Consider the following 27,464-nt stretch of genomic DNA (forward strand, 5'->3'; position numbering starts at 1 on the left):
TTACAAATTACAGCTGACTTTTGTTTATTCAAAAGTTGTATCTTTTCATAATCAGGCATTAAATTATACAAGATATTCTGAGATTTAAAATTGACTAATAAAAGCAAATATTAATGATGCCATCATATGAAAAGGTAAATTTCACTTTGATAAAATCCATTGTTACAGCAATTATTATTTTTCCCAGTCAGCATTAGTTACCTAAGTACTTTATTCCAAAAATAAAAAAAGCAAGAACTACAACGAGGAAAGATTTACAAAAAGTTCAGTGAAGTAAAAAAAGAGCAAAGAAATCTTCCTTTCCAGAAAATGAAATTCAAGCTAACAATGGGCCTTTCTATATTTGTGTTCAGGACAATTTATGTATATTAAGAATAAAAATATAGGATTGTATATCCTGTAGTATAGAAATTTTATATACCTACGGACTATATATATATATATATATATATATTCCTTATAGAAGACTACTAGAAAGAAATCCAAGTGTTTAAGTGTATGTACTAAGTGTATACTCACAGTAACTTGATTCTCCCCCTTCTAAGTTGATAATACCTAGCAAAAAGTAATCTGACTCTTGTATTTATTTGCTTTATAGACATTAGTGATGTTTTACAGAAACTTTCATCACTACAGGTTGTAATAATGTGATAAATCAGATCAATTCAGAATGATTGATAATGGAAATTATGTCAATAGGATAATTTCAAACTGAACTGTAAAAAGAAAATGTTGAATACTTTTCAGAAACAGAAATACATTCTGCAGCTATGGGAACAAATAAAGAGCTAGGTTAGCTATTGAAGGAGAGTAAAGAAACATTTTTTACTGAAAGAGATACCAAAATATTCAAAACAATTTAGAAATACCCAACAATTTAACAATTTATGAACAATTTAAGAACATACAAATCAACTTACACATTGAATAGAATAAACACTAGCTAAGCAAATAAACTAGAGGGTAAGATTTAATTTTCTGATTTAATATTGCAACTAAAATACTTAATTGCCATTTTTAATTAAAATATGAGCCAACTATAGCAGGCTGCTATGTTCATGTTCTATGTGTGCTCAAATTTGTAACTATAAAGGACTAATAAGAATTCTTTTTTTATTTAATATAATAAATCCAAATTTCAAATTTGAAGATAAAATTTTAGCAGACCTTCTGAATGGAAGTTTCTATAAAGCTGTAACTTTTAACATCCTGAGTAAAAGAGTCTAGAATATAAAGAAATTACATTCTCTGTCTGTGCTCCACATGGCCTCTACATACATACATACCTGTATGGAATTTTTCTATTTTGATATTCCATCCATTGTTAAGAAACAAAGCTTAGCATAGGTTTTTTATGAGTCAGAAAATTCCTAGAATCTTAACATTACTTCCTGTGTTTACATCTAAACAAAAGCATATTTAAGTAGTTCTAAAAGAGTGAATTGATATGGAGACAATGATTTGGGAAAGTAAAAGAGATTTAAGTCCTTCTGTAACAGACTTTTGACTTGAATTCAGCACAAACATGCAAAGCTCTTTATCTTATTTGAGACTCCAAAAGCCACAAATGGTTTCAATTGCACCGTGTATCACAATGTTATTCAAAATTAATGTATTTTCTGACTGTTTTATTTTTTCAGTGTGTTAGACAGCACTCAAGTGTTCCACTAAACAAAGACTTTTCTTTTGGGTCCCATGGGTGATCACAGTGCCACTACTCTGCTCTCTTAGCATGTGCAGAACACACTTTAGAATGTCAGTGGGAGTTTTGCATGTATATGAAGAGGAAGCTATAGCAGATGGAATTTCTCATGTCACACTGAGAAGAAAAGCTTGTCCTAAAATAGTTTCTTCAGTAAGTTCTTAGGGTTTGGGGTTTTTTTTTTGGTATTTTTTACCCACTGTAGCAGTAACTTTTGTTTTAAAAGAAAATGAAACTCTAGGACAATGTTAAAGAGTACCACCTGCCAAGAGACTGACCTGTTTTATTATGATTACACATCAACATAAAACTATGATGATAGTAGTACTATTCTAATCAAGATCCTTAGTATTTTTTTATTTTTTTTTCTGATCCAGGCTTCTATAACAGTACACACAGTTAAAATAGATCAGTCTCAGAATAGACTGCAAAATACGACATTCCACATACACAGCTACTCCTGTAGATGATGTTATTTAACTCTGTGATAATGATATTGATTACTGCTGACTGAAAGTGATATTAATCTTCAGAAGTTCTGAGGAGGAAGTAACCAGTAACTGTGCAGCATAGCAGAATAGGATTTATGTATTAAATGACAGATATAGAAGGAATTTACTGTTTCAATTTCTTTGCTACTACTATTTTTGAAGCATTAACCAACTTGAAAAACTGTCTTAGCTTTCCTGTTTTCCTGTTCCTACAAAAATGAACTATGATTGACTAAATAAAATCAAAGTTTCGTTAGCAAAACTTCTAACAAATTTTTGTTTGTTTGTTTTTCCTTGCTTTTAGCTTGGTAGCCACGAAGGAAACAGACAGTGCAAGATCTCGTAGCATGCCAATGTCGCCCTCCGATTTCCTGGATAAGCTAATGGGTAGGATGTCAGGCTATGATGCGAGGATCAGACCAAATTTCAAAGGTAATTTTAAAACTAAACTTCCAGGTTTTCAGTATGTCAGTATTACTGCTCACAAAAATGCAATTTCTGAAAGAAATACGAAAACTAAGATGTACATTCACTAAAAAGAAAAAAAGAGATGCCTTCTTTTGCCTTTCTTTTGTATGCATGGCAGTTCATTTCAGCAGCAATACACTCTACACCTGCCACTTTCACAGCTGCCCAATTGCAGGCCTTTCATAAATACACCTTATCCTTAGATATGAGTTGTCTAATAAGGTTTGCTGGTTTCTTTCCTTTCCTGAAATGCTTACTGATGGATTCAGATTCCCGCCTTGGACTGCCATAGCATGAAACACTATGAAAAGCAAGTTCTGTGAAAGATTGTCCAAATCTTCTTATCTGTCTGGTTCTAAAGAGTGTGTTAACGACATCAACCATCAAATTCAGGGCAGCTTATCTTAGTTACCAATTCTACCACCAAATTATATTCCTCACTCCTGGGCCCCATTAGTGCCTTGAAATGCCAAAAGGATCATCTTTCATCCTGTTCTTTTCCCTGTTCCCAGTTTTCCACAGAAATTCCAAGTTCTCAATATACAGAATTTTGTCTCGCCATGTGCCTTTTACGCACTTATCACAAAGGAGATTCAATTAAAACAAAGCAGGTTCAAAGACTGAAACAGCAAAGTTTGCAAATGTAATGACTGTGTCTCCTGAGGATCTTAGCATATTATCCAGACTCAGGCACATTAGAGTATTTAATGAAGGATTACACAAAACATATTTTTAATATGAACATGCAAAGTATCATACAGACAAACACCATCCATTCTAACTTTTGTAGTCTGGAAAGTTTAGGTAAATTTGACTATTCTTTCTTTTTAAAACAAGGAGTTCCAGTGTGATAGTGGAACCATATTTAACTCTATTACTGAATCTTTAAACATCTTTAAATTACCCAGAATATACATAATGTTTTGAAAGAATAAACCTATTGTGATTAAAAATTATATTATTCTTACTTTGCCTTAGTTGCTTTCTCCTATGCCTATCTTCCTGAGTCCAAGAGATTCTCTTAGCTCTAACATTTCACTATAAGGCTTTACTCCATGCTTACTACAAAAATTTTCCTTCAAGCTGGCAGTGCTTTCTCCTCTAAGTCATCTGTCACTGCCTTTCCATCTTAATTCTTATTCAGCAAGAAATGTTATAATTTTTTGACATCTCCAAGTTTCAGAAACTTAAGTGGTTTTGACTCTAAAGCCACTGCTATGTGCTGGTTTTACCAGAATTTGCCCAGTCTGATTCATAAGGACCATGTAAGAGATTTGTCAGATTACTTCCTCATCAGCAAACCATAAACACTCGGTTGTGTATATATAAACTTATTACCCAGGGTTTACTGCAGCTGGAAATGCTTTGCTCTTTTTAAGTTAGCGATGCTGATATTTCTCAGGAAATTATAAACGTGCATTGGAATTTCCAACACATCTCTATATGATTTGGGGTTTGAATTTTATAGTTTGTCATGGACAGCGTCCAATCACAATCTTCTGCTGAGGCAACAGTGAAGAACAGGCAGATGGTTTAGAGATTGCAAAACTAAATTCAGTACTTCTTGAAAGTATAATTCAAAGGATTTAGGGCCTTGTTTTGTAACTATTGAAACTTAAAGAGACAAAACCTAATTTGACGTTGTTCCTTTTCAAAAAGTGCACATTCTAAATCTTCTGGACAGCTATGCAGCTTGAACAGATCTGCCCAGAATGATTCAGACCTACCACTAAGAATAAGTATCTCCTTAAGTGACTTTGCCACTTTTTGGTTAGTTTTATTACTCCTACAACAAGTGCTGGGGCTTAATGCCTTTTTGAGGTTTTAAACTGGTTATAGTTTTAAAGAAAGAGGATCAGGACTAATAAGATAACTCAGATATTAATTTAAATAATTCTTTTTGTTCCAGTAAAATTTCTATGCAGGCAATATTTTTAATGACCAATTTTATTTATAATTAATCTTGGTCAAAAAGTCAAAATTATATATTCTGTCTATGTGTTCTGCTTTTGGATATTGAATCTGCATATGAATTCTTGTTCAAAAAAATATAATAGAGAATACATGGTATTTATTCAGCTATGAAATACAACAGGAAATTAAAAATTATTGTAAAAGCTTTGTTCCAGTTGCAATTTTTTTTTTAATGTTATAGATTAATGTTATATTTTTAATGTTATATAGCAAGGTGCTTTTACTCAGTGTCCACATTGCAGACAATATCCATTCCTGCAAATATGCAAAATACTTTGTTGTCTTTCAAATTTGAACACAATTATGTAACCTAGGTATAAAAACTTTAAATATTAAAGTAAAAATTTGGGCATTTATATAGGAAAATGTAAAGTGTTACTCGCCCTGCTATTGGCAAGCATTTTTCAGCAATCATTAGTTTAGAAGCTTTGAAAGCCAGGACTTAATTGAAAAAAAATTAGTTTAGTAACATATGTTCTTCTCGTCTCTTCCGGAAGCTGTTCATATTTTTGGTCTTTTCATTATTTTTTGGCAAAACCTTTGTGTTTTGGAATATTAAAAAGTATAATTTTGTTTCCTTTAAATTTGTTGATTATTTTACTGATTTTATTGCCAAGTGACGTGGAGAAGTATTACTTCTGTTTGATCTTTACAAATATGTATATTTGCAGATTACTACCTACTGTGTACCTTTTCCACTGTGAAGGGTCCTCTTCCACTTCAGCTGTGTGGCAACTTTTTATAGAATTTTTAATCCTTTTTGACTTTTTGATGTTTTTCTCCCTAGTATATAGATATATTAATCTATGAAATATATTTATATATAATATTAATATCTATCTCTTAATTATAAAAGTTCTCTTTATTTCTGTCAGTTTGGCTGGCACAGAGGTAAGGTTTGCAGGGATATAGTTCATATTCGTGTCCCCACCATCATACCTGAAATCTGTGGGGTTTTTTTAATTCAAGTTATACTGGATGGACATGGTACATATTTCCACTGATTACAAAATTGACACAGGTGATAGCTCACTCACAGTGAATTGTATTTCCACAATTCTGAAAAGATTTTTACAATGTCCGAGTTTATATCACCTCAGCCAGTCAGTTTGCTCCTGTTCACTTGGTCTGAAATGTCTTCTACCGTCCTCATACAAAATTCCAGCAGAATGGCTCTAGTATTTGACACAGCCGGCAATTGGAGACAAATGCTGCTACAAAGACTTCATTTGGTTTTTCTGCTCTGACCTTCTTCACTTCCATGGATACTTCTATACCTTAATCATCTTCTTTCAGCTTTCAGATCTTGGCAGGATTCTATTTTTAACGCCTTGTAGATAGCGATCATTGTTAGCTTTTCTGTCTCTAGTGAGTTTTAGCTCTATTTCTTTTCTGCCTCTCTTTAATCTATGTTCAGCTTGCCTGAATTCCTGTGTTCCAATATGACTTCCAGCTTTTACAGCTTCTCATTCGTGATTCTTTTTGACCATGTTTTGGGAAGTTCATTTTTACTCTCAGCACAGTGTCTTTGAGTTAACTCTAAAACATTTGCAGGCTACTTTTAGCTTCTACTTTTGTGCTCCTTTTAACTAGCTATTAATTATTTTACTGTAATTTGAAATTAGGCATCAGCACTGGAGTGACTTAGAGCTTTTTCTTAATAAACACAACTATGTTGATAAAGCAAACTTCTATTTCAAAGTATAGTACTATTTTAAGCAAGATAGCATCACATCAAATTTGAAAGGATGGCAGGTACTACAACGTGGAAGTGTTTGAAAGAAAAGCTGCCTTGCAAACAAATGACTAACGGGAAAGAGGAACAATTCTCTCCCTGGCAGTTTTTAGACACTCTGCCATCCCTGATTTTCCTTTTCCCCTTGATCCTTTTCAGGAGTTGAGCATGTAAAGCTTTTACTGAATTCTCAGTACAGGATATACTCAACAACTCTAAATAATTAACTGTGTACCAAAGCGACTGCAAGTGCTACCTCCTTACCTGAGAATTCTGCTCCATAGGTGTAGTCTCGGGTATTGCCAAGACTGAAGTACGTGTAGAAGTGGTTTGTTAGAATTGCTGCACTAAACAATTTTTGCTGTCAGGAAAGAAAACTGGGTGTTCCAAGTTCTGTCATATTGGCAGAATTTTTAATGGACATTCTGATTCTTCAGTTATTTAATGTGAAATTTATTGGCTATGTTAGATTTTGCTAGTTGCAAGTCACCAGTAGTGGCAGAGCAGTTTCTTTCTACAGTGATACTAAAAAAGAGATGTTACATAAAGGTCTATAAGATCAGTCTTCATATTCCAGATATAGATCTCTCATCATTAGGCTGTTTACAACTAAAAAACAATCCAGGTTACAGTGCTAAACTGGCTTATTGAGATAAGAATATTGAGTTGTAGGAAGGTAACAAAAAAACTTGAGATGGAGAAACCTTGTTTCTATTGGACACAGATTGAAATTGATAAAGAATAATGGAAAAATTAGCATGGTTTTCCATAATGACATTTTTAAAGAGACTTCTAGAAAATAATTTAAACCCTTTTCCATTTAGAGGCAATTAATTGTTCAGTTATCATAATGACTCCTCTGCCACTACTGATACTTCAAAATGCAAGATAAGACAAAACAACAGTTGACTGAGACCCGTGGTAACAAAGGATTCAGTTTTAAATGGATTCCTAAACATTTTTTTAATTTAAGAGAAATGGGAATAGAATCTAAATGACTTTGTAAGCACTAGAGATAAGAGCAGCAATAATCTATTTATTTTGCCAGTGATGACAGATAACATTGAAAGTAGAAACTGCCTTGAGTGAAGAAAGTAATTTTTCCCCATAATTGTTGTGAGAAGTAACACACATTCTCACTGACATACACACAAAATATTTTTACTATATATTTTAAATGGGATGTTGTTTTATTTTTCCTTTTTATATAGAAGAATGTGTGCAGGTTTATACTGAACTTTGTTGCTGTTTGCTATGGGTTTTTTAATTGCTAAACTTTGCCAGATAAGTAGTGTGCCTTTGAGAAAAATCAAAAAGAAAATTATTAGAAACAATTAAATTTAATCATGCATTAAATTATTTGTGAATGCAGCATCATTTCTTCCAAAGTCAGTAAATACTGTTCTTTAATGGTTTATATTGAATAATCAATCAATAAGCAATAATTCTGGAACAGGGACTAGTGGGTTTTTTTTCCCTCTTTTGCAGGTCCTCCAGTTAATGTCACATGCAACATATTTATAAACAGCTTTGGATCCATTGCAGAGACAACCATGGTAAGATATTTTAACTCACTCTATGTTTGAAGTTAAATATGTTCCATAAGCTCTAAAGCTAGCTTCTCTTCACCTGGAACTAAGCAAAAAAGGAAATCCACTTCTAAGAATAGAAAATGGGAATTCCTAATTTGGCAATTGATTTTTTCTAACAAAAATTTTATTATTATACCATCACACACAAGTAAGTAAAGCCAAGGGTAGAAGGTGTTGTTTTTTTTATTTCTCCCTAAGTTTTATTTTACAATTTCTATGAAATAATTATTAGATAGTTATTGGTTTCTATAATGTTCCACCTTTCTAACCTCAAAAGTGCTAATTCATTAAGCCACTTTTTGATAACATTTTTAAATTTCATCATATATAGTGCATATGGAGTTGTATACTTTATTTTAAAAGTCCTTCTTCAATAGAGTTGTTGCTCTGAAATAATAGATTGACTAAAACTTTGAACTGCTCTAGAAAATTTGTCATAAAAAGAAGTGAATTGCATGCTTTTGTACATACATGTAAAATTTGTCTGCTAAAGAAAGAGAGATGATACAGAACCAGATGATAAGATTTTGACAGAATAAGAAAAAGTCAGAGTGTAAAGGTAGCAGAAATAGATATTGAACTGTGAATTGATGAAAACCCCCAGGATAATCTCAATAAAAGGTGAGACATATGCTAGTAATTTGGACTACAGATATAATCACTGAAATTTAGTGAGGGGAGATATTTGCATTCCATCCCTCTACAAGTGTTTTACATTTTTTTGAAGACATTTAAAAATTCCAACGATTTCAGGAGTCTGGAAATGTACTTCGAATGACAGAACTGAATTGATATAGTAAAAAAAACAAACAAAAAACAACCCAAACAAACAATAATCTACCAAAAACCCCTAATGTAACCAAGGACCTGCAGTCAAGAAAACAATAAGAAAAGTCATGTAGTCAAATATTTATCCCCCTGTCTCCAAGAGGTATTAACAACTCCCTGTTCTTTTACCTACCTTGGAATATAGTAGTAGATGTTATTGAGAGAGATAGATGGCTTTTCTTCAGATAGAAAATTACTTTCATTTGTATTTGGGGGCCTTTCCAGACTGCAAATCCCAAACAGATTGACAGGGCATCCAGAGAGATTTATTCAGGTTCAATCAGAGGATTAACCAATGCCCACATGATTAGAATAGTGTTCCACAGCTACTTCCTAATGTCTGGATGAGTGAATCTGGTCCAAAAGAGGTGACAGACCACAAGGTCAGTAGAGTGCAAAGACCTAGCCACTCGATTGCTATTTAAAGGATATATACAAAACCAGAGTTGTTAATATACAAAAATTGTCCTGAGTTTGGGAAAAGGATGACCAAATTCACACCTAAAGTGTATTTTTTCTCCAAAACCAGAGAATTATAAATATTTCCTTTCAGTGCAACTTAAGTTAAGTTAGTACAATATTTCTATTTTTAATGAAAGTACATTCTGCTCAGTGTTACCTCAAAAGCAGATTGAAGCAGTCAAGGTAGACAACAACCTGGTCTGTAACAAACAGTTCCAGGTAATATCATATGTTACAGAAAATATCAGACCTGGTCAGAGCCACAAGGTTTTTAATTCTCTTGTTTTTATGCATTCAAAACCTGGATATTTAAGCATAACCTTGACCTTCATGATGCTTGTGTTCTGTTCATAATGTATTCACTGATATAGCTCAAAACAGACTTCTACTTATTGTCAGCCACTGATGATCTCCCAGAGACTCAAATCTTTCTTTGCAGAAAAACAAATGCTTTTGTTTAGACAGGACTTTCAATTGTGTGGTTTATTAGCTTTTCTTCCCCCTAACACGGATGGTGAAACTTCTAAAAAATATGAAAATCTTTCTACCTTTAAATGACAGTGAAAATAATCTTGCATTATTTAACACACAGAAATTCTGCATGGTTTAACAAAAATCAATTCATTGCAGTTCAGTATGTCCTCAATTTTCGCTATTTTATCAATTGAATTTACTGTATTACTTAAAATTCAGGTACCTACGTCTTAATTCATTAGAACAAATTTTTAGACTCACAAAGGACTTTTAAATTCTTGATAAATACTTCTTTTTTCAACCTGTAAACAGAACAGGTAAGCAACAAGTGCAAAATAAAACCTGGTCGCTGATACCTTGTATTTAAAACTAGCAGCTGCTAATGGGATATGAATATAATCTACCAGTTTTAAGAGGTCCGAATACCCGGAGCCCTGTCCTTGGCTGTCGCTGCAGTTGTCCCCCGGCAGTGTCGCTCTCTGTCCGGGCCTCCCGGGGGCTCTTGCTGATGACCAAAATCTTTGAGCTCCCTCTGCTGCCTCGGCTGTGCATAACAGAGTAAACAGGCAGAAAAAAAAGGGGTTAAAAACAACCCTCGTCGCTTGCACAGTAGCCCGGTGCCAATTTCACATCGCTGGGCTGAACAGCTCTCAGTAAGGACCAGGAGTGTGGCAGTGTGTGTCTCTCGGGAAAGCACACTCTTTAAACCATCTCCACCTGCTCCAACAGCTCAGGAGAGGCAGACAAACCAAACAAGTAGCATAATTTGGCTTACAGCTTGTCAACACTGTAAATTGATTCTTTCCCTTCCCTTCCCTTCCCTTCCCTTCCCTTCCCTTCCCTTCCCTTCCCTTCCCTTCCCTTCCCTTCCCTTCCCTTCCCTTCCCTTCCCTTCCCTTCCCTTCCCTTCCCTTCCCTTCCCTTCCCTTCCCTTCCCTTCCCTTCCCTTCCCTTCCCTTCCCTTCCCTTCCCTTCCCTTCCCTTCCCTTCCCTTCCCTTCCCTTCCCTTCCCTTCCCTTCCCTTCCCTTCCCTTCCCTTCCCTTCCCTTCCCTTCCCTTCCCTTCCCTTCCCTTCCCTTCTCTTCCTCCTGTTATTTCATATTCTTTCTCAAAATACAAATCAGATAGTTTACAGCAGGGAGAAGAATGCCCCCTCTTGCTAGGAAGCTGTGGTTCTAATTGAAACTGGGTGATTTTAAGTGATCATATGAGCAATTTCATTTATGTCATGTCTGTTCTGAGGAGGCAGGCAAAAAAGTAAACTACCTAACTGAAAGCTCCCTAAAACAGACTTTTATCTTTGGCACTACATAGGATCCAGCCTCACCAATTTTTCTGTGTTATCAAGCTGAGTGGTAGCACTAGATCTGTGCATGTCTCGATATTCACAAAGTAAGAACTTCTCACTCATCCTCTGAACAAGTAAAACTCATTGCTTCACACATATAAAGGAAAACCTAAGTTTCATAAATAACCAGTGTTTCATATTTTACAAGTTTCTGTTATTCTGGGATTTTACACATAAGAATTTAGAAATCTGGAAGAATAAAAGATTAAAAAATTGTGAAAGCCCAGAATAAAATTACTATTTCATTATAACATATTTAATACAAATTAACATGTGAAGTTTTACATTTGAGATAAATAGTAATGTACCTAAACACACATAACATTAAAAATCTGACAAATCATTTGGATTGCTTGGTCATATAAATTAAATGTATACTGGCAATATGGGAACCATATACTACAGAAAAGTAAATACTTTTCTTACTGGTGCAGTGGAACTTAAATTTCAGCATTTATCACAATGCCTTGAAAAGTTCCTCTAGAGAGCTTTTGTAGCTCAATCTATGCTTAGCTTGTATTCACACTGTATCTCCTAAGGCTAAAAGGTTTTGTGATCATTAAGAGAAGTGTCATATATTTTGTTGGCAGTTGCCAAAAAAAAAGAGAACAGATTATTCAGTCACGCAGGGTCAGAATAATATCAGTGCCAACATTAAGTTCACAGTCAGAATACTGAATACACAAAGCAATTAGTCTATTTGGTATGTAGTAGGCCATACCAAAATGTCTGCTTTTACTCTACATAAAGTGACTGATAAATTTGCTCAAGGTTTTCTGAGTTTTAAAGGTCAGGTACAACACTGACCTTAATGCAGATTTACAGCAATTTTTACTCAGTGTGTGTTAATACGCTTAGCGTAATGCATGTGCTCAAAGTGCATTGAAGGAGACATCACAGAGATGTGATGGCAAATAGCAACATGAAGACAATTAACACTGAATTAATTAATTAAATTTTAATTTTACACTCTTAATTAATCTCAATTAACAATTGAAAATCATATATCTCTTATTTGGCCTTACCGTGTTTTTGCTCAGGGTTATTTCTTGATTCAGTCTGAAAAGAATTGAATGTTGATAGGAAGCATGTTATAAATCTTTCTGTACTCCCCCCACTAATGGGATTATCTTGCATTTACAAATAAAATGCGCTTTTAAACCAGACCAACCCATTTTTAAGCCACCATAATTACTGTCCTTTCATGAGCCACAACTCTTGAATTTCTTTAGCCTCATCTTTCTTCAGTAAGAGTTTCTGATTTTGTTCTGTTGTACCTATTCTAGGTTGTCTTTCAATAGATTGCTTGGAAGAAGTGTTCACTTGTACACATTACAAACCTCAATGCTGAAGAGTTTCACCAGACATTTTTCCTCAAATTAATAATTTAGGCTGCTGTTTCAAATACAAGGAAAGAGATGCCTTTTTTACTGAAAATATACTGGAAAAAAAAATAATTCCCTGTTTGACAATCAACTTCCTCCTATCAAGACACAGAAAACTGTTCTTGTACAAGTTTGGACATCAGATTATATAGCATCCTTTATTTTCATACACTGGCCTCGGCCACGCTGATCCCTGGGTCACAGAATCAGGAGCAGAGATTTTACAAATTCTAGTGGGTCTACAGCTGTCCAGTTTGTTACATGTCTGGACTAATCCAGGAAAATCCTGTTGCTGAAGCTGCATTCTAAGCAGAGATATCATATCACCCTCCTGAGATACAGCATCTATTCCATATTATAAGAAAACTCTGTAGGATGCAGCCAAAGTATGCTTCAAAAAACACAACTACACGTACACAACTAACACAACTACATATACAAGATACAAATTAGCAAAGCATCCCTTTTTTTTTTTTTTTCATATTTAAAAAATCATTTCTATGCCCATTGGTTTTCCAAGCAGAAATGGAAAACATTTATTTTTACCCTTCTGCTTTAGAACTTTTAGTCTAGAATAACTTTTAAAAGGGAATCTTGGAATTCCCTGGAAATTACCTGGAAGATACAGGTGAAACACTGTCTGGTTTTACAACCACAAAATGAATGGAGAGGGACAAGAGAATACAAGGCAAAGGTAGCACAGCCATGTCCCAGATGTCCCACCAAGCAACAGCGGATCAAGGCTGATGTTTTCTATCACTAACATCAACACCTGTATCACTAACAGGTGTTGAGGACATGTTTTCGGAGGTGTTGGTTAAGGATGAGTTCAATTTGAAGCTGTGCATAGAAACATGAGGGTCAAGTAACTGATACACTGATTTATCAAAAAAAAATATGTCTATGCTACTATCAAATGCATACAGTATCTTCTGCTTTGACTTCCTGGTCCTTGAAGAAATGTCAAATCAGGTATGCGTCTATGCCAACTTCAGGTATAAACAAGTTGTGAAAATATTTTTTAACCCATTAGTCAGAGGTTGTTTCTTAGGTCTAGGGAAAAAGCCTTGCTGCTTGTGTGCTGGGTGACATTTTTTGAAATTCTTCTTTACATTAATGGAAACCTAGCTTCAAATATTTTTTACCACATTTGAAGAAAAGGCTGAATCCAGACCTACAGTTGCCTTGCTACTCTAAGCTATAATTGTTCTGGTTTATCTGAAATAGAAAAATATTTACCAGGGTAGGTGTTATAATTAGGTCATCCAGACATACCAATGTGTCCTTTCTGGTTCATTTTAACAAGCATTCTTTAAAAATTTGCAGAACACTTTATTATACAGAAAGCTGAATAACTCAGTTTATAGACACAAAACTTTCTACTTCCCCATAGCACTTACTGCAATTAGCTACAGAAGACCTGAAGTGACCTCCTTCATCATCAGCTCAAGCCCTTGCTACTGCATACAATGCTGCTTTAAATACTACCCCTCACCTGTTCTAATGCTTTCTAAAACCCAAATGGTTTCTTTACAGACTTATCAAAGGTTCTTCCAGAATGTTTATCTTCTCATTCCAAGGGAGACTTAGCCTTTAATTAAATTTTTATATCCTTTGTTTACCTAAAATCTTCTAGCAAAGCTGGGGAACAGTTCACACCTCTTATTTCCCCCTTATCTGTTTGTTTACATTGATTCCTCTTCCTCTGATTGCTCATTTTCACTTAAAGGGAAAACCATTACTTGTACAGCACTGCACTATGAAATCATGTGGCATTACTCCCATCCCTTCCTGTATCTTCTTTCTTACTTCCACATTATTATATTAGTCTTTTCAATCTGTTTAAAGGCTGTTATCAGGTAGGCTGTTCCTAAAAATCTACATCTGCAGTATTATCCAGAAAAAGCTGTGAAAATATCTAATTTGAAAGCTGAGTTCTACTCAGTCACTGTTGTAGGCAATCTTACTATCTGTGAAAATAAGATTGTGGCATCAGTGCATAGCTCTGTTCACATCATATGAGGTATGCTCTTTATGAAGTTTCTTATTTTGTTGCAATCATGAAAGATGAACTCACTTGGGGTTATGATTATGTAACACTCGTGATGTTTCCTAAAACTATAACACCAGTGTAAAAACATTATTAAAAAATAGCTAAAGAACTAGGTGAAAAGTAATAGTTTAAAAAAATCTTTAGTGCAGCTGCTTCATGATATGTATTTAAGCAATGGAAATTAATCTCATAATGATATATGTGGCTTTTGTCCTTAACTCCCATTAACGCTAATTGGAGTTAAGTCCATAAATCCCCATCTATCACTGTGAGACTATAGCCTGTCTCCCTCAGTTTTGCATGAACCTGCAATTTGCTAACTCTGTTTACAGTAACAAAAGCTATGGAATAGGATTTTAGAGTAGTTGTTGAATGAACCTGAATTAAGAAAATAAAGGATTTTTGGCTTGTCACCTTTGTCCTAATTTCTGTTTTTGAGTCTAGTGAATATGCCCTAGAAAAATTCCCAGTAAAAACATTCCACATGACCTTGAAATTCTTGATTTGAATAAGCTTCAAAGTATCATTTTAGCATCATTGAGAAACTCCATTCTCCCACCATGTCATCATTCTATTCTGAATACTTGGTACTTCCTGCACTCTGGCTGTGCATATGCTGGGTGTGAATTGTTAATTACAGTAGCCAAAGTAATCACTCAGCATGAAAGAGCTGTATGCTGACTTTTATACATCATACAGATATATTGTAAATAATATATTTTTTAAAAGTTGAAATACATATAATTATTATAATACTTTAAAATGAACCATATAATTATACAATTTATCCGAAGTTCTTGTAAGAATCTGTTTTTCGCATAGTATTTTTCTTTTTCCATAGACAATACATATCATGCTATCAATTATGGCCAAAGCTAGTAGAACAAGTAGTATGATGAGTTTGTGAATCAGGCTTTAATTTTCTTTAAAAGTCAATCTGATCACAGCAAGGTGTGGTCTGATACGCATTTTTTACTGACATGCCACTCCCTATGTCATTACTGCCTTCTTTCTGCAGATTGACACCTTCCTTCTCTCCAAATTGCAGGTAATCCCAGCTCACACGCTTCTCTGCTCCTCTGCCTGTAGTGCTCCAGTTTGCAGAGGCTTTGAATTTCTCAATAATTTTATCCAGGGCTCAAAAGCACTGCAAAGCCAACAAAAATCCCTCTTGTCATGATTTAACCCCAGCCAGCAAACCAATACTGCACAGCTACTCCCTCATTGTTCCACCAGTGGGATCAGGGAGAGAATTAATTGGAAGGGTAAAATCCAGAGAACTCATGGGCTGAGATAAAGAGTTTAATAGGGCAAGCAAAAGCTGAGCACACAAGCAAAGCAAAACAAGGAATTAATTCATTGCTTCCCATGGACTGGCAGGTGTTCAGCCATTCCCAGGAAAGCAGGGCTCCATCACACATTACAGTTACTTGGGAAGACAAACTTCATCACTTCAAATATGCCCCCACTCCTTCTTGCCCCCCTACCCCTTTCTCCCCTCCGATATACACTGCGCATGATGCTGTATGGTATTTCCCCTTGGTCTGTGGGTGTTAGCCATGCCAGCTCTGTCTCTTCCCAATTTCCTATGCACCACACCCCCAGGCTCTTCACCAGCACAGCATCTGGGAAAGCAAAAAACACTTTGTCTCTGTTAAAGCATAGAACACCTATATATTATCAACCTTGTGTTCAGCACAAATCAAAACATAGCCCTGTACCAGCCACTGTGAAGTAAATTAACTTTACCTCAGCTCAAACAAGCTGCAGCCTTCCCCAGAGTTCGGAAAGATCCCAACTTGCAAGCCTCTAGGCTTAAAATTTAATTTTGCCTAGGAGCAAATTTAATCCCATATCTTTCTTCCCCAGAAAAAAAAAAAAAAAAAAAAAAAAAAAAAAAAAAAAAAAACCAGGCAGCCACCTCCCCAAGGCATTTCTCACTGGAAACAAGGCAGTGTGAATAGGTACTGACCTAAACTTTATTACAACCATGAAGATAGTGAAGGTGAATTAAAAACAAATGTATTGAATGTACATAACTGACAAAAAGTAGGTATTCATTGTTTCTTGTTTACCTGTTTTTGATGATAAAACAATAATCTTCAAAAGAACTGGTGGAGAATCTGAATTTATTCTCTTGCTTTAAAAAATAAGCAGTCTTTACATTGCCTGATCTCAGTCACTAGGTTTCTTTTTCAGTTAATGGATTTTCAAAACGTAAATGTATAGGAACATAAGCAAGCTAATTTATTGGCATAACAGGATTAGTTAAAGAAGATTTCTAGTCTGCTTTCCATCTACAAACATTGTAAGCTATAATACGTGGGATCTCTCACAATCTTCTTTTTAGTTCCTTTATCTTCTTTTAAAAGATTTAAATTGAATGAAGGTTTAGCTACTTAACTCCTGGTAGGATTGAAGGGATAGAATACTGAAAATTTGATGTTTCTAGTCAGCCATTATTAGGTCCCTTGATTGCAATATGTTTTTCCTTATTTTTGTGAATGTGGCTGCTCTACAGTTTCATAAAACTGATTATATTAAATACATAATTTCCATTTCTTGTTAATGTATATCATATATATACATAAAATATATTTTATGTACAAATATAAGAACAGTTTTAAATGTATATATTTATATTTTACACTGGTTAATTATTTCATTAATTTTGGATTGTTTTGCTTCAATTTTTAAGCATATTAGACCTTACAAGGTAAAAAGACTATTTCCCAGCTTAGCAAAATGTAGGGAAAATGTTTTATATTTGTGCCTGTGACAATGTTCTGGTACTACTGTAGTATTACAAATTATAGTATTTGAGATCTTTTAAAATAAGGATTCACTTCTTAATAAGTAACCTTTACTTCTACCCCTTTCATCATGGATCTACTGGAAGCCCATAAAATTGACATTTCTTCTTTCTCCCTTACTACTCGGCTAGACCCACATGTACTTGTTCACAAAGTTAACTTTTTCATGAAAGGAACAGATTAGCAAATCGATACTGAATGGAGTTTGTGTCTGTCAAAGTTTTATTTCATTGTCTGAGTGCATTTAGTGTGGCTTTAATAAGCTCTAAGACTCCCTGAGTTATCTGGGAAGGTAGACATATCACGGAATTGCAGGAGACATTCAGCCTTTTGAACCAGCAGACAAAAGGCAAAATATCTTAGGGCTTTTCAAATGCCACTAGATGACGTCTTTGGGTAGTCAAACAAATTGTTCTCTTTCTCCTCAATACTGGTACAGTTCAAATATACACAAAATATGATGTGTTGCCATGGTATCTTTGTAAAGCAACATGATTTTCTTAATAGACCTCTTGGTGTATTTCATGCATATCAATAAAATTAAGGTCAACTCATATCTGATCAAGTTTGTTTAAAGTTAGAAATGTATTTCTTCTCCTTCCTGACTTTAGCAGGTGTTTAGACTACAAGAGTTAGCAGGTCTTGCTTCTTGGCTTGACCTAGTTTAGCTTTACCTTTTATTTTACCTTACTTACCTTATTCTAGACAATGTCATATTTGTCTACCAACACAAGGAAAGCATCAGGGAAATTTAATATTGAATTCCAAAAATTGTATTTGATCTAATTCAGTTATATTTCTCTGAGAAGATGAAAAAGAGAATGATTCTCACTAAAGATTTATAAAATTAGCCCATTCAGTCACTCATTGAAACCAGTCATACTCAAAGGGCTAACACAAAATTCATTAATAACAAAATGGAATATATAGCACCAAAAATTCATGTGAGAAAATGAATAATCTCAGAAAAACTTAACTTTTCACTTAGCAAGAAGTACCTTCTGCTGTTAGAGCAAAAACTTCAGGGACACATCATTTGCCTGCAGAAAAAAACAAGAATCTTTTGTCAACTGAGAACATGGCAAGGACCAAATGAAAATAGAGGCTTAGTGTAAGTTGTTTGTTCATGTAATTGTCATGTCCTTTTTCATCTAATCCCTTATATGACTGCTTGAAAGTGCAAACATTTTAAAAGCCCCTGAGCTAAAGCTTAAAAAAGCAATTACACTGAACAAGTTTCAAAATGTGATTTTAGTGTAATGCATTAGGACTTGGGAACACACAGCTTCCATTAAATATGGGAGTAGTATATTCAATCTTTAACTAATAAATATTCTAGGACATGCAGTAGGAGCTATGACAAACATTATTATACAGTATGACAGTACTATAATTAATCTTTTTAGGAATAAGCATCCTGGACATTAACTGCCTTTGACTTCTGATGATTATATGTGAGCACAGAAACTAAATCCAGTATTGCTTCTGATAATAAACTCAACAAAAAAACTCAGTGCTAAAATAAACTGAACCCATCCATTTGCAATGTTTTAGCCCTAAAAGATATGGAACGTAAGCAGATACTGTAGCACATTGTTGAATTCAACTGATTTTGAATGATTTGTAAAAAAGACAAGGGAGTAAGTAAGGCAAAAATCAAGGAGCTGTCTCAGAAACCACTGACTATATTATTTTTTTAGCTAGGGGTTGAATGACAAAGTCCAATAGCTCTGTGCTAATAAGCATGCTGTAAATGACCCAATACTTTCTCTAAGGCAAAGACAGAACTGTAGTAGTTGCAGTAAGTTCTCATCTTCCATCATTTGCAGTGGTGGCAAATGAGGTGTTAGTCACCCCAGGAGAAAATAAAGCAAGAAGCACTCATCTGTGCCAGCCGGAATGCTAACACGAGCTGTACCGCTTCGGAATCCAAGGGTACAAAAGCAGGTGGCACACCTAGGGAGAGAACCCAAGGGCAGAAGTAGTGTGTAAATTTATTTGCTGAACTCTGAATTTTTATTTTTTAAGGATGTCTGAGAGGTCTGACATTACAGGTAACAATGTTAAAGTACTAGTTTTAGCCAGCTCTTTGCCAAATGAGTTCTAGTTATATTGACTTCAATATGAGTATTGATGGATAGTTATTGGAGTAAAACTCTTAAAGGAATTAGGCAAAATGGAAATAAAATTTTAACCAAACCATTCACAGGACACCCATCAGGATATCCACTAGTTCTGAAATGTACGAAAACAAACAAAACCAAACTAAAACCCCAAAAATTAACTTACCATAAAACCCCTCAAAACCCTAGAAATATTGAAAACATTAATACATGCTTTAAAATCAACTGCTCAGAGGAGCTGTTCATCCAAATCCATCAACAGTCTTTTCTGAATAACTCAATTTTTAAATCTCTCTGATATCAGAGGCAAGTTAGTCCTCACCTCAACCTCCCATCCATCTAGGCTGTCCTGCTTAATGGAGGGAGCAGGAGCACGCATAATTTTAGATTTAGACTAGGATTAGAGTTTTTATCCAGGAACTGAGCAGTCCTTATTGCTCATCCTCAGCCTTCAAGGGCTGAAATCTAGATATCCTAATCACCGACAAAGTATTTAGCCAACTAACTTCAGGCAGGACCAGACAGGAAAGTTTTCCACATGTTTGCGTGTGGAACTGGATTATTTTCCTTATACAATAGAATCATAGGAGTGGGAGGATTAGAAATAAAAATTGCAAGAAGAAGTCATTTTCCTAAGGCACGTCCATGAAGACATTGCTGTATGAGGGAGGGACCAGAAAATTCACAAAGTTGCTTCATTCCAAGGGAGTGGTACAGTACTGCAATCGCTCTCAGCCTCTCTATGGGTTCTGTAACTCCAGAGTCAGAACAGTAAGGACATCCTTAGTTTTACCCACTGCCAAAATCAGCTTTGGAAAGAGACATTCCACCTATGGAAATATCCAGCAGCAGAACCCTCTGTGCCATAGACAAACTCTTTATCATAATTAACACCGTATCTGCATTGCTTCTTGTAATGAATGCCCTACAGCTCTTCAGTACAGAAAAGCTTGTTCTCAGGGATGTTTGGCATTACCCAAATATTGGTACTCTGACACAGATTTAATGTGTCAATTAAAGCTAATGACTAAGCAATTGATTTAAATCACAGTTAATTTCTCTTTAGCTGCTATGGTAAATCTTTGATGGATTAATGAGTTACATTTAATGGTGGAGCATGGAGCTTGTTGCAAGTGGTTTTCACTCATTAATTGAAATGCCAAGAGAATAGCTATATGCACTATCCTTGCTGCAATTCAGCCCTCTAATCACAGAATCAATGTTAAGGGATTGAAATGGACCTTAAAAAGTGTGTAGTCCCAACTCCCCTGCCATGGGCAGGACACCTCCCACTAGACCAGGTTGTTCAAGACCTTATCCAACCTGCCCTTTGAATGCTGCCAGGGTTGCAGCACCCAGAACCTCCTTGTTCCAGTGCCTCATCACTCTCACTCTAAAAAATTTGTTCACTCAAACTCCTCCAGGCTGAATGGTCCCAACTTTCTCACCCTGCCTTTATAGCAGAATGTTTTCCTGTCCTCTTATCGACTTTCTGGCTCTCCTCTGGACTTGCTCAAATAGTTCGCTTCTTATGCTGGCAACACAGGAACTTTAAACAGTACTCCAGTAATAATGCAAAGATGTAATAAAAAATAAATAATCCCCTTATTTGCTATAATAAGTAAGACCAATGAAAATATCACCAGTGTTTTTTAGCATGAGAAAAGAGATGAACCATTTCAGTTCAGTCTAAATGTATTGAAAGTTAAGGAAGGATATTCTTGTCTTTAGATTTAAAATGTTTTCTTCCTCCCCTTTGATATACTTACAGAAAGCAATCAAGAAATAAATTAAGTCATAACACAAGTCCTTTGCATTATCAATTTAAACAAATACATGAAACTTTTCATGTCTATACTCACAGAACTGACCACCCTGTCCAGTCCTGTATCATCCTCCCCTGCACTTTCTTTTACATATTCTTTTGAACAATTAAGCCTGCACCATAAGGAATCTCAGTAATGATGGAATTCCATCTATTAAGCATGAGGAAATACAAGGCAATCCTTCAGAATACAAAAATTATATTTGCATTTCTCAAACGTGAGTGTGAATTTCAACGTTCTTCTCCTACTTTGATATGGCAATGGCATTGGTACCCTGCATGGAAAATGACTTGACAATTTGAGTGGCTAACTTCAATTTAAATATTTGAGTTTCAATTTCTGTTTCTAGTTTCAAAACTAGAAAAGTTTTGTCAAAGGCATATTGAAATTTTTATCTGACAAACTTTTGGTCCAGTCTGAAATTTTCAGCTATAGAAAGGAAAACTAGAAAATTCCATCAATTTGGACAAAGTAATTACCTAAAGTGCAGCCACAGTGCTATAGAACTGTATATAAATTTAAAATGGAAAGATGTTATTACTAAAAGTACTATTATGCCACAGGCCATCCTGTCTAATTATACCAGTCAAGGCAGCAATAAAAAGCATGTCAAGTTGCATGTTTTTCAGACACCAAGACAGTAACTTTTGAAAATCTCAGCATTATAAATTAAAACTATCAGTGTGTTCTGTAGCATATAAGCTTTTCTTATACGGCAGTAAAAATGAGCTTTCAATAGGAGTGTAAGAGTTAACACATAAAGAAAAAAATTTCCACAAGAACAATATTTATTATAGTGTCTTATGTTCATTCTTAGCAGTCTTCTTTCAAAGTCTGTAAGATTTCCACGTTAAAATTTTACAGTGAGTTAAAACAAGTGAAGGAAGAATAATTTGACTACATTATACAAAAGACAAGACTAGATTTCGCTTAGAAGTATATATTAGGCAAAATTATCATAATATTTGGAATGGCAACAGAGGGAGTTCTGTAATTTATGCATGAAATTCTGGAGACTTGGTTCAAATAACAGCATAAAAAATTATGAGAGCAGGTGATATTCAATGTTCAAATGAGGGGCATATTTTGGGATCTCTCAGATCTGGAAGGATTCCACATGCAGTACATATGAAAAATGCATTAAAGAAATAGTGAGAACTGGGAAATTAGTACTGTGAGATTTGTGCAAAAATCTCCATAAAGCTACATTCTGTATGTTATGGTAATATAGCTCTATCTGTACAAGTATAATGAAGTAGAAATCAAAACACTCTGTAAGTGGTTCAGATTTTACTGTGTGCTGGAAATTGCTAATCAAAATGTTAGTACTGAGGTCCATGGTGGCCTGAGCCTTGGCATGGACAGAAAAGAGCAATTATTTGATCTCTAGTTTTTATTTTATTGAGCCTTATGAAGCAGATGAACAGTATCCTGACCCTCTAAGAAGGTTCACCTTGTGGCTAAGGTTTTGAAGTGTGGTGAAGCAAGTGCAGCCCCATGTCTCTCTCGGTCTGGAGAACCAGGGTGCAGCAGCTGCTCAGACAATGGCAGCCTTGATGTTACAGATGAGGCTCTGGAAGTCACCACAACTGCAATGATGATTGTTCCCCCCCCCAAGGGACCTTTCTGTCACAGTTATTTGAATTAGGAGCCATTCTTTCAGGCAAACAGCATATGACAATACGGAGCCTCTTGTAGGATAACAAATCAATTCAGGCAGTTTGATTCAGGTGTCTGTATTTGCATCAAAAAACCCTACTTGTTTAAAGCACTTAGGCCTTGTGCTCATAATGTGTAATTATAAATTGATATGATGAATACTTTTCCTTCATAAAATAGCAGTCAAATATATCTCTTTCCTTTTGATAGATTAGGATTTTTTTTCTTTTTTGTGAACAATGATTGCCAATTTAAGTCAGTTTTCAGGGGAGAGACAGAGAGAACAATGAAAAATAACTCAGGTTGCTTCAGTGAAAAGTTTAACCAGGACTTTTTTTTTATCTTAAAAGCTGGAAACAATTTAAACTAATAAACTTTACTCACACTGACATACAGCATAACTTATTATAATCTTGAAAGGATTCCATCATTTGTCATTCTCCATTTTCCTTTTACATTTGGCCTTCCTGCTATGCATTTTTCACCTTTTCTGTCTCACACATGTGAGAAGACCTTTACTCTGCAACTAATCCTGTCCATAAATTTTTCATGTTCTACTGAGAAAAGTAAAGTAAATAGACATACCTCAGGTTATATAATTTAAAATATAAAGCTTGGGCTGAAGTGCAAAGTCCTGAGAGCTGCAGTCCTCCACACCAGTGCCCCAGGTTTAGAGCTAATGCTTCCTTCAGCTCAAGGATTGCCCATGCTGGGAAAGGCAGCGGAGCCATCATCCTCCTTCTTCTTGTCCTTTTGATTTTACACGGCAATCTGGAATGGTAACTGGTGCTTCATGGTATTTGGGATGTCATGCAAAGAAATAAGGCTATATCAGGGGTTATTATTCCCTCTTACTAGAGGACACCAAAAATACAGTTTTTGAGCACTGAGGTACAAGCTCATCTAAGAATTTTGTCTTACTTTAGAAACATACAGAAAATACAGGCTTGTTTCTGCATCTATAAACCTGGCTCTGGTTGTATAACTTCGTGGTACTAATTATAAAAAATACCAACAGGTTCTCATAAGAACTTTTTATGGCTTTTGAGGCTGTCACTACCCATGATGAAAAAGAAAATGTCTTTCAGTCCTTTCCTGAAAGGGATTCTGGTCTGTTTATGTGTGTGTGTTTAACAAATTAATCAACAATTTATTTCTTTAAATATAGCAGTTAACTATTCCTATGCATTTAATGTTACATGCTTCCACTTGGTCAGAGAGCTTTTTTCCTCTCTGCTGGAAACAGTAATTTGAATTAATTTCATTCTTCAAGTGTAGTTTTCTACTTACTTTCTTTGTCCTGTAAATTTTAAAGGTTATGTGAAGATAAAATTCTTTATCAGGACTTTCTCTGTACAATTTACAATATTCTAAATTGGCAAGACTTGGTAAGCATATTTTTAGTGTATTTGGCTACCCTTAGACAAACTGAGTAATTAAATTGACCAAAAACAGCAGGATGCTGAAGATACGAAAAACTGTTTCTCATGAGTAAATGTTGCATATTGAGGTTTCTGTCGCCTTTATTAGGTCCATTGGCACAATTCTGCCCACTACATGGCTGCATGCTCCAAGTTTCCTAAGAGCAATATCAATAAAATGCTGGATTTTTAACCAACAATTTCTGCACCAATGAGGTTTTAAAGAGTTATATAGTCTAACCTATAATAACCAGTATCCATAGTTTTTGGCTAAATTGTATTTCTCAGCCCTGTACACTTCATTTCCCATTCTGACCCAAAAAGTTTTCTTGTTAAAATAAATTTCCATCATCTTTTTTAACCATAAACAAGTGATATTTTTTACTTTTGTTATACTTAGAAATGTCATGTAAGGTCTGACAACCAATTGCCACTTTCCCCCTGCAGGTAACCTATATCTTTCTCTACTTTATTTTTACCTTTCCCATTAATGCAGTTCAAATAATGAGGAAAATCTTATTATGACCAATAATAGTATAGTTCCTATGCTTTTATGTTCAGTCTCAGTTCTAAATGCAATGTAACGAGAAGCTGTTATTCACCTTTATTCAAAACCAAGTGTTTTCAGAGTGGTAAGGTTTTAAGAAAGTGTGGAGCCATAAATACATTTCTGACAGAATGTATGTGCAGCTCCTAAACGACTTCCAGAAGTTTGAAGCACTCACTCATTTTTTCTATAAAAGAACTCTTGATTAAGACAGGACTTTCTGCAGAAATTAAGGTGACTTCACTTGTAGCTAACCTAATTTATGGTAAAGACTTATATTGTTTCTACCCTGTTTGAAGAGAGGAAGAAGGAACATGTGTCCTCCTCAGACTGCTGCACGACAACTTACTGCCACACAATATTCAATGGGGAACTGAGGCAAAGAAAGCCTATGTGGTGGGTCTAAAACAAGTAAAGATTAGAGAGAGAGAAAAAAAATTAATTTAACTTCCCTTAACCTGAGACAGGTTCTCACTGACAGGGAGAAGGAGGTGGGAATACCCCAGGTTTGAGCAAAAAAAGGTAACATCATAAAACTCTTTTTATGCTTCTCATTTCAAATTCAAGATAAATTTGTGATAGGGGTTGAGTTATATGGAATTATATGAACTGCACATGGAGGTTGGATTTCCTTATCTTAGGATTTTTTTCAATTGCCCTGAAATGCATCTTTATTCTTATCCATTGTGGCCCCACTAATATAAATAGGTATCATTCTGGCATTCAGCTAAGTAATTCTTTTGTCATCCACAGATGGACAGGGGATTACATGGCTAAGAAATGAAATAAAAGCTAAATCCCTATGCTTGATAAAGCTTTGCTTGTTTTCTCTTTTATTCAGGATTACCGAGTGAACATCTTTCTCCGTCAGAACTGGAATGATCCACGCCTCGCATACAGTGAATATCCAGATGACTCTTTAGATTTAGATCCATCCATGCTGGATTCAATTTGGAAACCTGATTTGTTCTTTGCTAATGAAAAAGGTGCCAACTTTCATGAAGTTACAACAGATAATAAGTTGTTGCGGATTTTCAAAAATGGAAATGTACTTTATTCCATCAGGTGAGTTTTGAATCTAATGATCTTTTCATGTAGCAGCTCAAAAGCATAATTAGGAATTGCTAAAAAATATATTCAGTTTCTAGTCACACAGAACTATTATGTGTGAGTTTTGAATGCAGAATTTTGTCAACATTCATTGTTAATATTAAAATAGAAAATGATTGCTCATTAGGCATGCACATAGTAAAAGTAATAAGAAAAGTATCTTTTGCATTATAAAGTACAGGTACTGAGCCTAGAGGAGCTGGGACACTGCACAGAACAAACAGTCCTGTACTATTATAGTCTGAGTTGGCCTATGTATGAGTTTCACAGTCTGTAGCCTCCAATGTCATGACAATGCAATGTTACTTCCTTTCTCCCTTATTGCAGTTGCACTTCAACATGAAAACATGGCCTGTTTGAGGAAGAATAACATTTAAAGATTAGTCATTTACTGCTGGAGATGGAGAGAAAACTGGAAAGTAAATTTTTGAAAAGGTTTTAAGAAGCTGAAAGCAGCAATCATAAGTACTGACAAAATCTAATTATCCCACTTCTCTTCCCTCCACTTTCCTTTTAATACAGACATCAGCAGGCATTTTACCACTGACTTCAAACACCCAACCTATTGAGAAACACATTGGATATAAGTATGCTAATGCCCCACTAGACAGTATAGATTTGGTATTGAAGCAGTGACTCACTTGTGCAAAATGTTAGTCTTTCCAAAATTAATATACTATTGTCCACTCAGTGCTTTGCTTTGCATGCCTTTACGACACTGAATTAATGCATAATTAGACTCTTTGAAGAAATATCAGGAATCTGTGAACAGTTTGGGTACTGGAGAAACAGAGAACTTTATGACTTGCATGGATGTGTCAGTGGCAAGAGAATCTCCCTCCTCCTTCCCTCCTTCCAGTGCAATTAGGCAGCACTTTTTCAAGCTTACACAAAGAGAAAGGGTTGGGTTAACATTCTTATGAGGATTTCATATCCAAAAGGAGGTTAGTCTGCCACTCTGGGAGCATTGTCAATCTTCAGCGTCACAACATGTATTCTGGCAGTAGAAACAGATTCAAAGCAGGTCAAAAGGATTCCTTCTCTGGATTCAAGTAGAAAGTAGATTTAAATCAATTATCTGCAGACTGTCTGAGTCATCCCAAGAGGCACTGGCTGCTGTTCCACTCTAATCAAATAACTCCCTACTTCTTCCAAACACATACAGCACACAGTATAGACCCCACCACTCAGCAGAAACAAGTTTAGATTGCACCTTCAGTACAATTCAGACCAAGTCCATGGCCACATAAAATGGAGTGAAAAACCCCAAATGTGAGAAATATCACATTAACTTATAAAGGCAAACATCAACTATGCTGACAGAAAATACCAGATAGCTCCTGTTTCCTATGAAGCCAGAAGCTTATGAAGTTTCTTATGAAGCCAGAAATTTTATGTTGCCTTGATTTAATTAAACTACTATCGTTTCTAAAACAGATTTAAAATCATATAA

General features: G+C 35.1%; 1 protein-coding gene across 3 annotated transcripts in view; it reads left to right on the top strand.

Annotated features, from left to right (window-relative positions):
• Positions 1–27,464, top strand: part of GLRA3 (glycine receptor alpha 3) — an 85,886-nt gene that overhangs the window by 18,640 nt on the left and 39,782 nt on the right. For all 3 annotated transcript variants that reach the window (XM_088056919.1, XM_088056920.1, XM_088056921.1), the window contains exons 2-4: positions 2,498–2,625; positions 7,859–7,926; positions 25,743–25,966. In XM_088056919.1, the coding sequence (XP_087913045.1) occupies positions 2,498–2,625; positions 7,859–7,926; positions 25,743–25,966 (420 nt within the window). The remainder of the gene's footprint in view (positions 1–2,497; positions 2,626–7,858; positions 7,927–25,742; positions 25,967–27,464) is intronic.

Source organism: Pseudopodoces humilis, chromosome 6 (genome assembly GCF_049639895.1).
Source record: "Pseudopodoces humilis isolate 2021_Gansu_Grassland_sample_001 chromosome 6, ASM4963989v1, whole genome shotgun sequence".
Taxonomy (NCBI): domain Eukaryota; kingdom Metazoa; phylum Chordata; class Aves; order Passeriformes; family Paridae; genus Pseudopodoces; species Pseudopodoces humilis.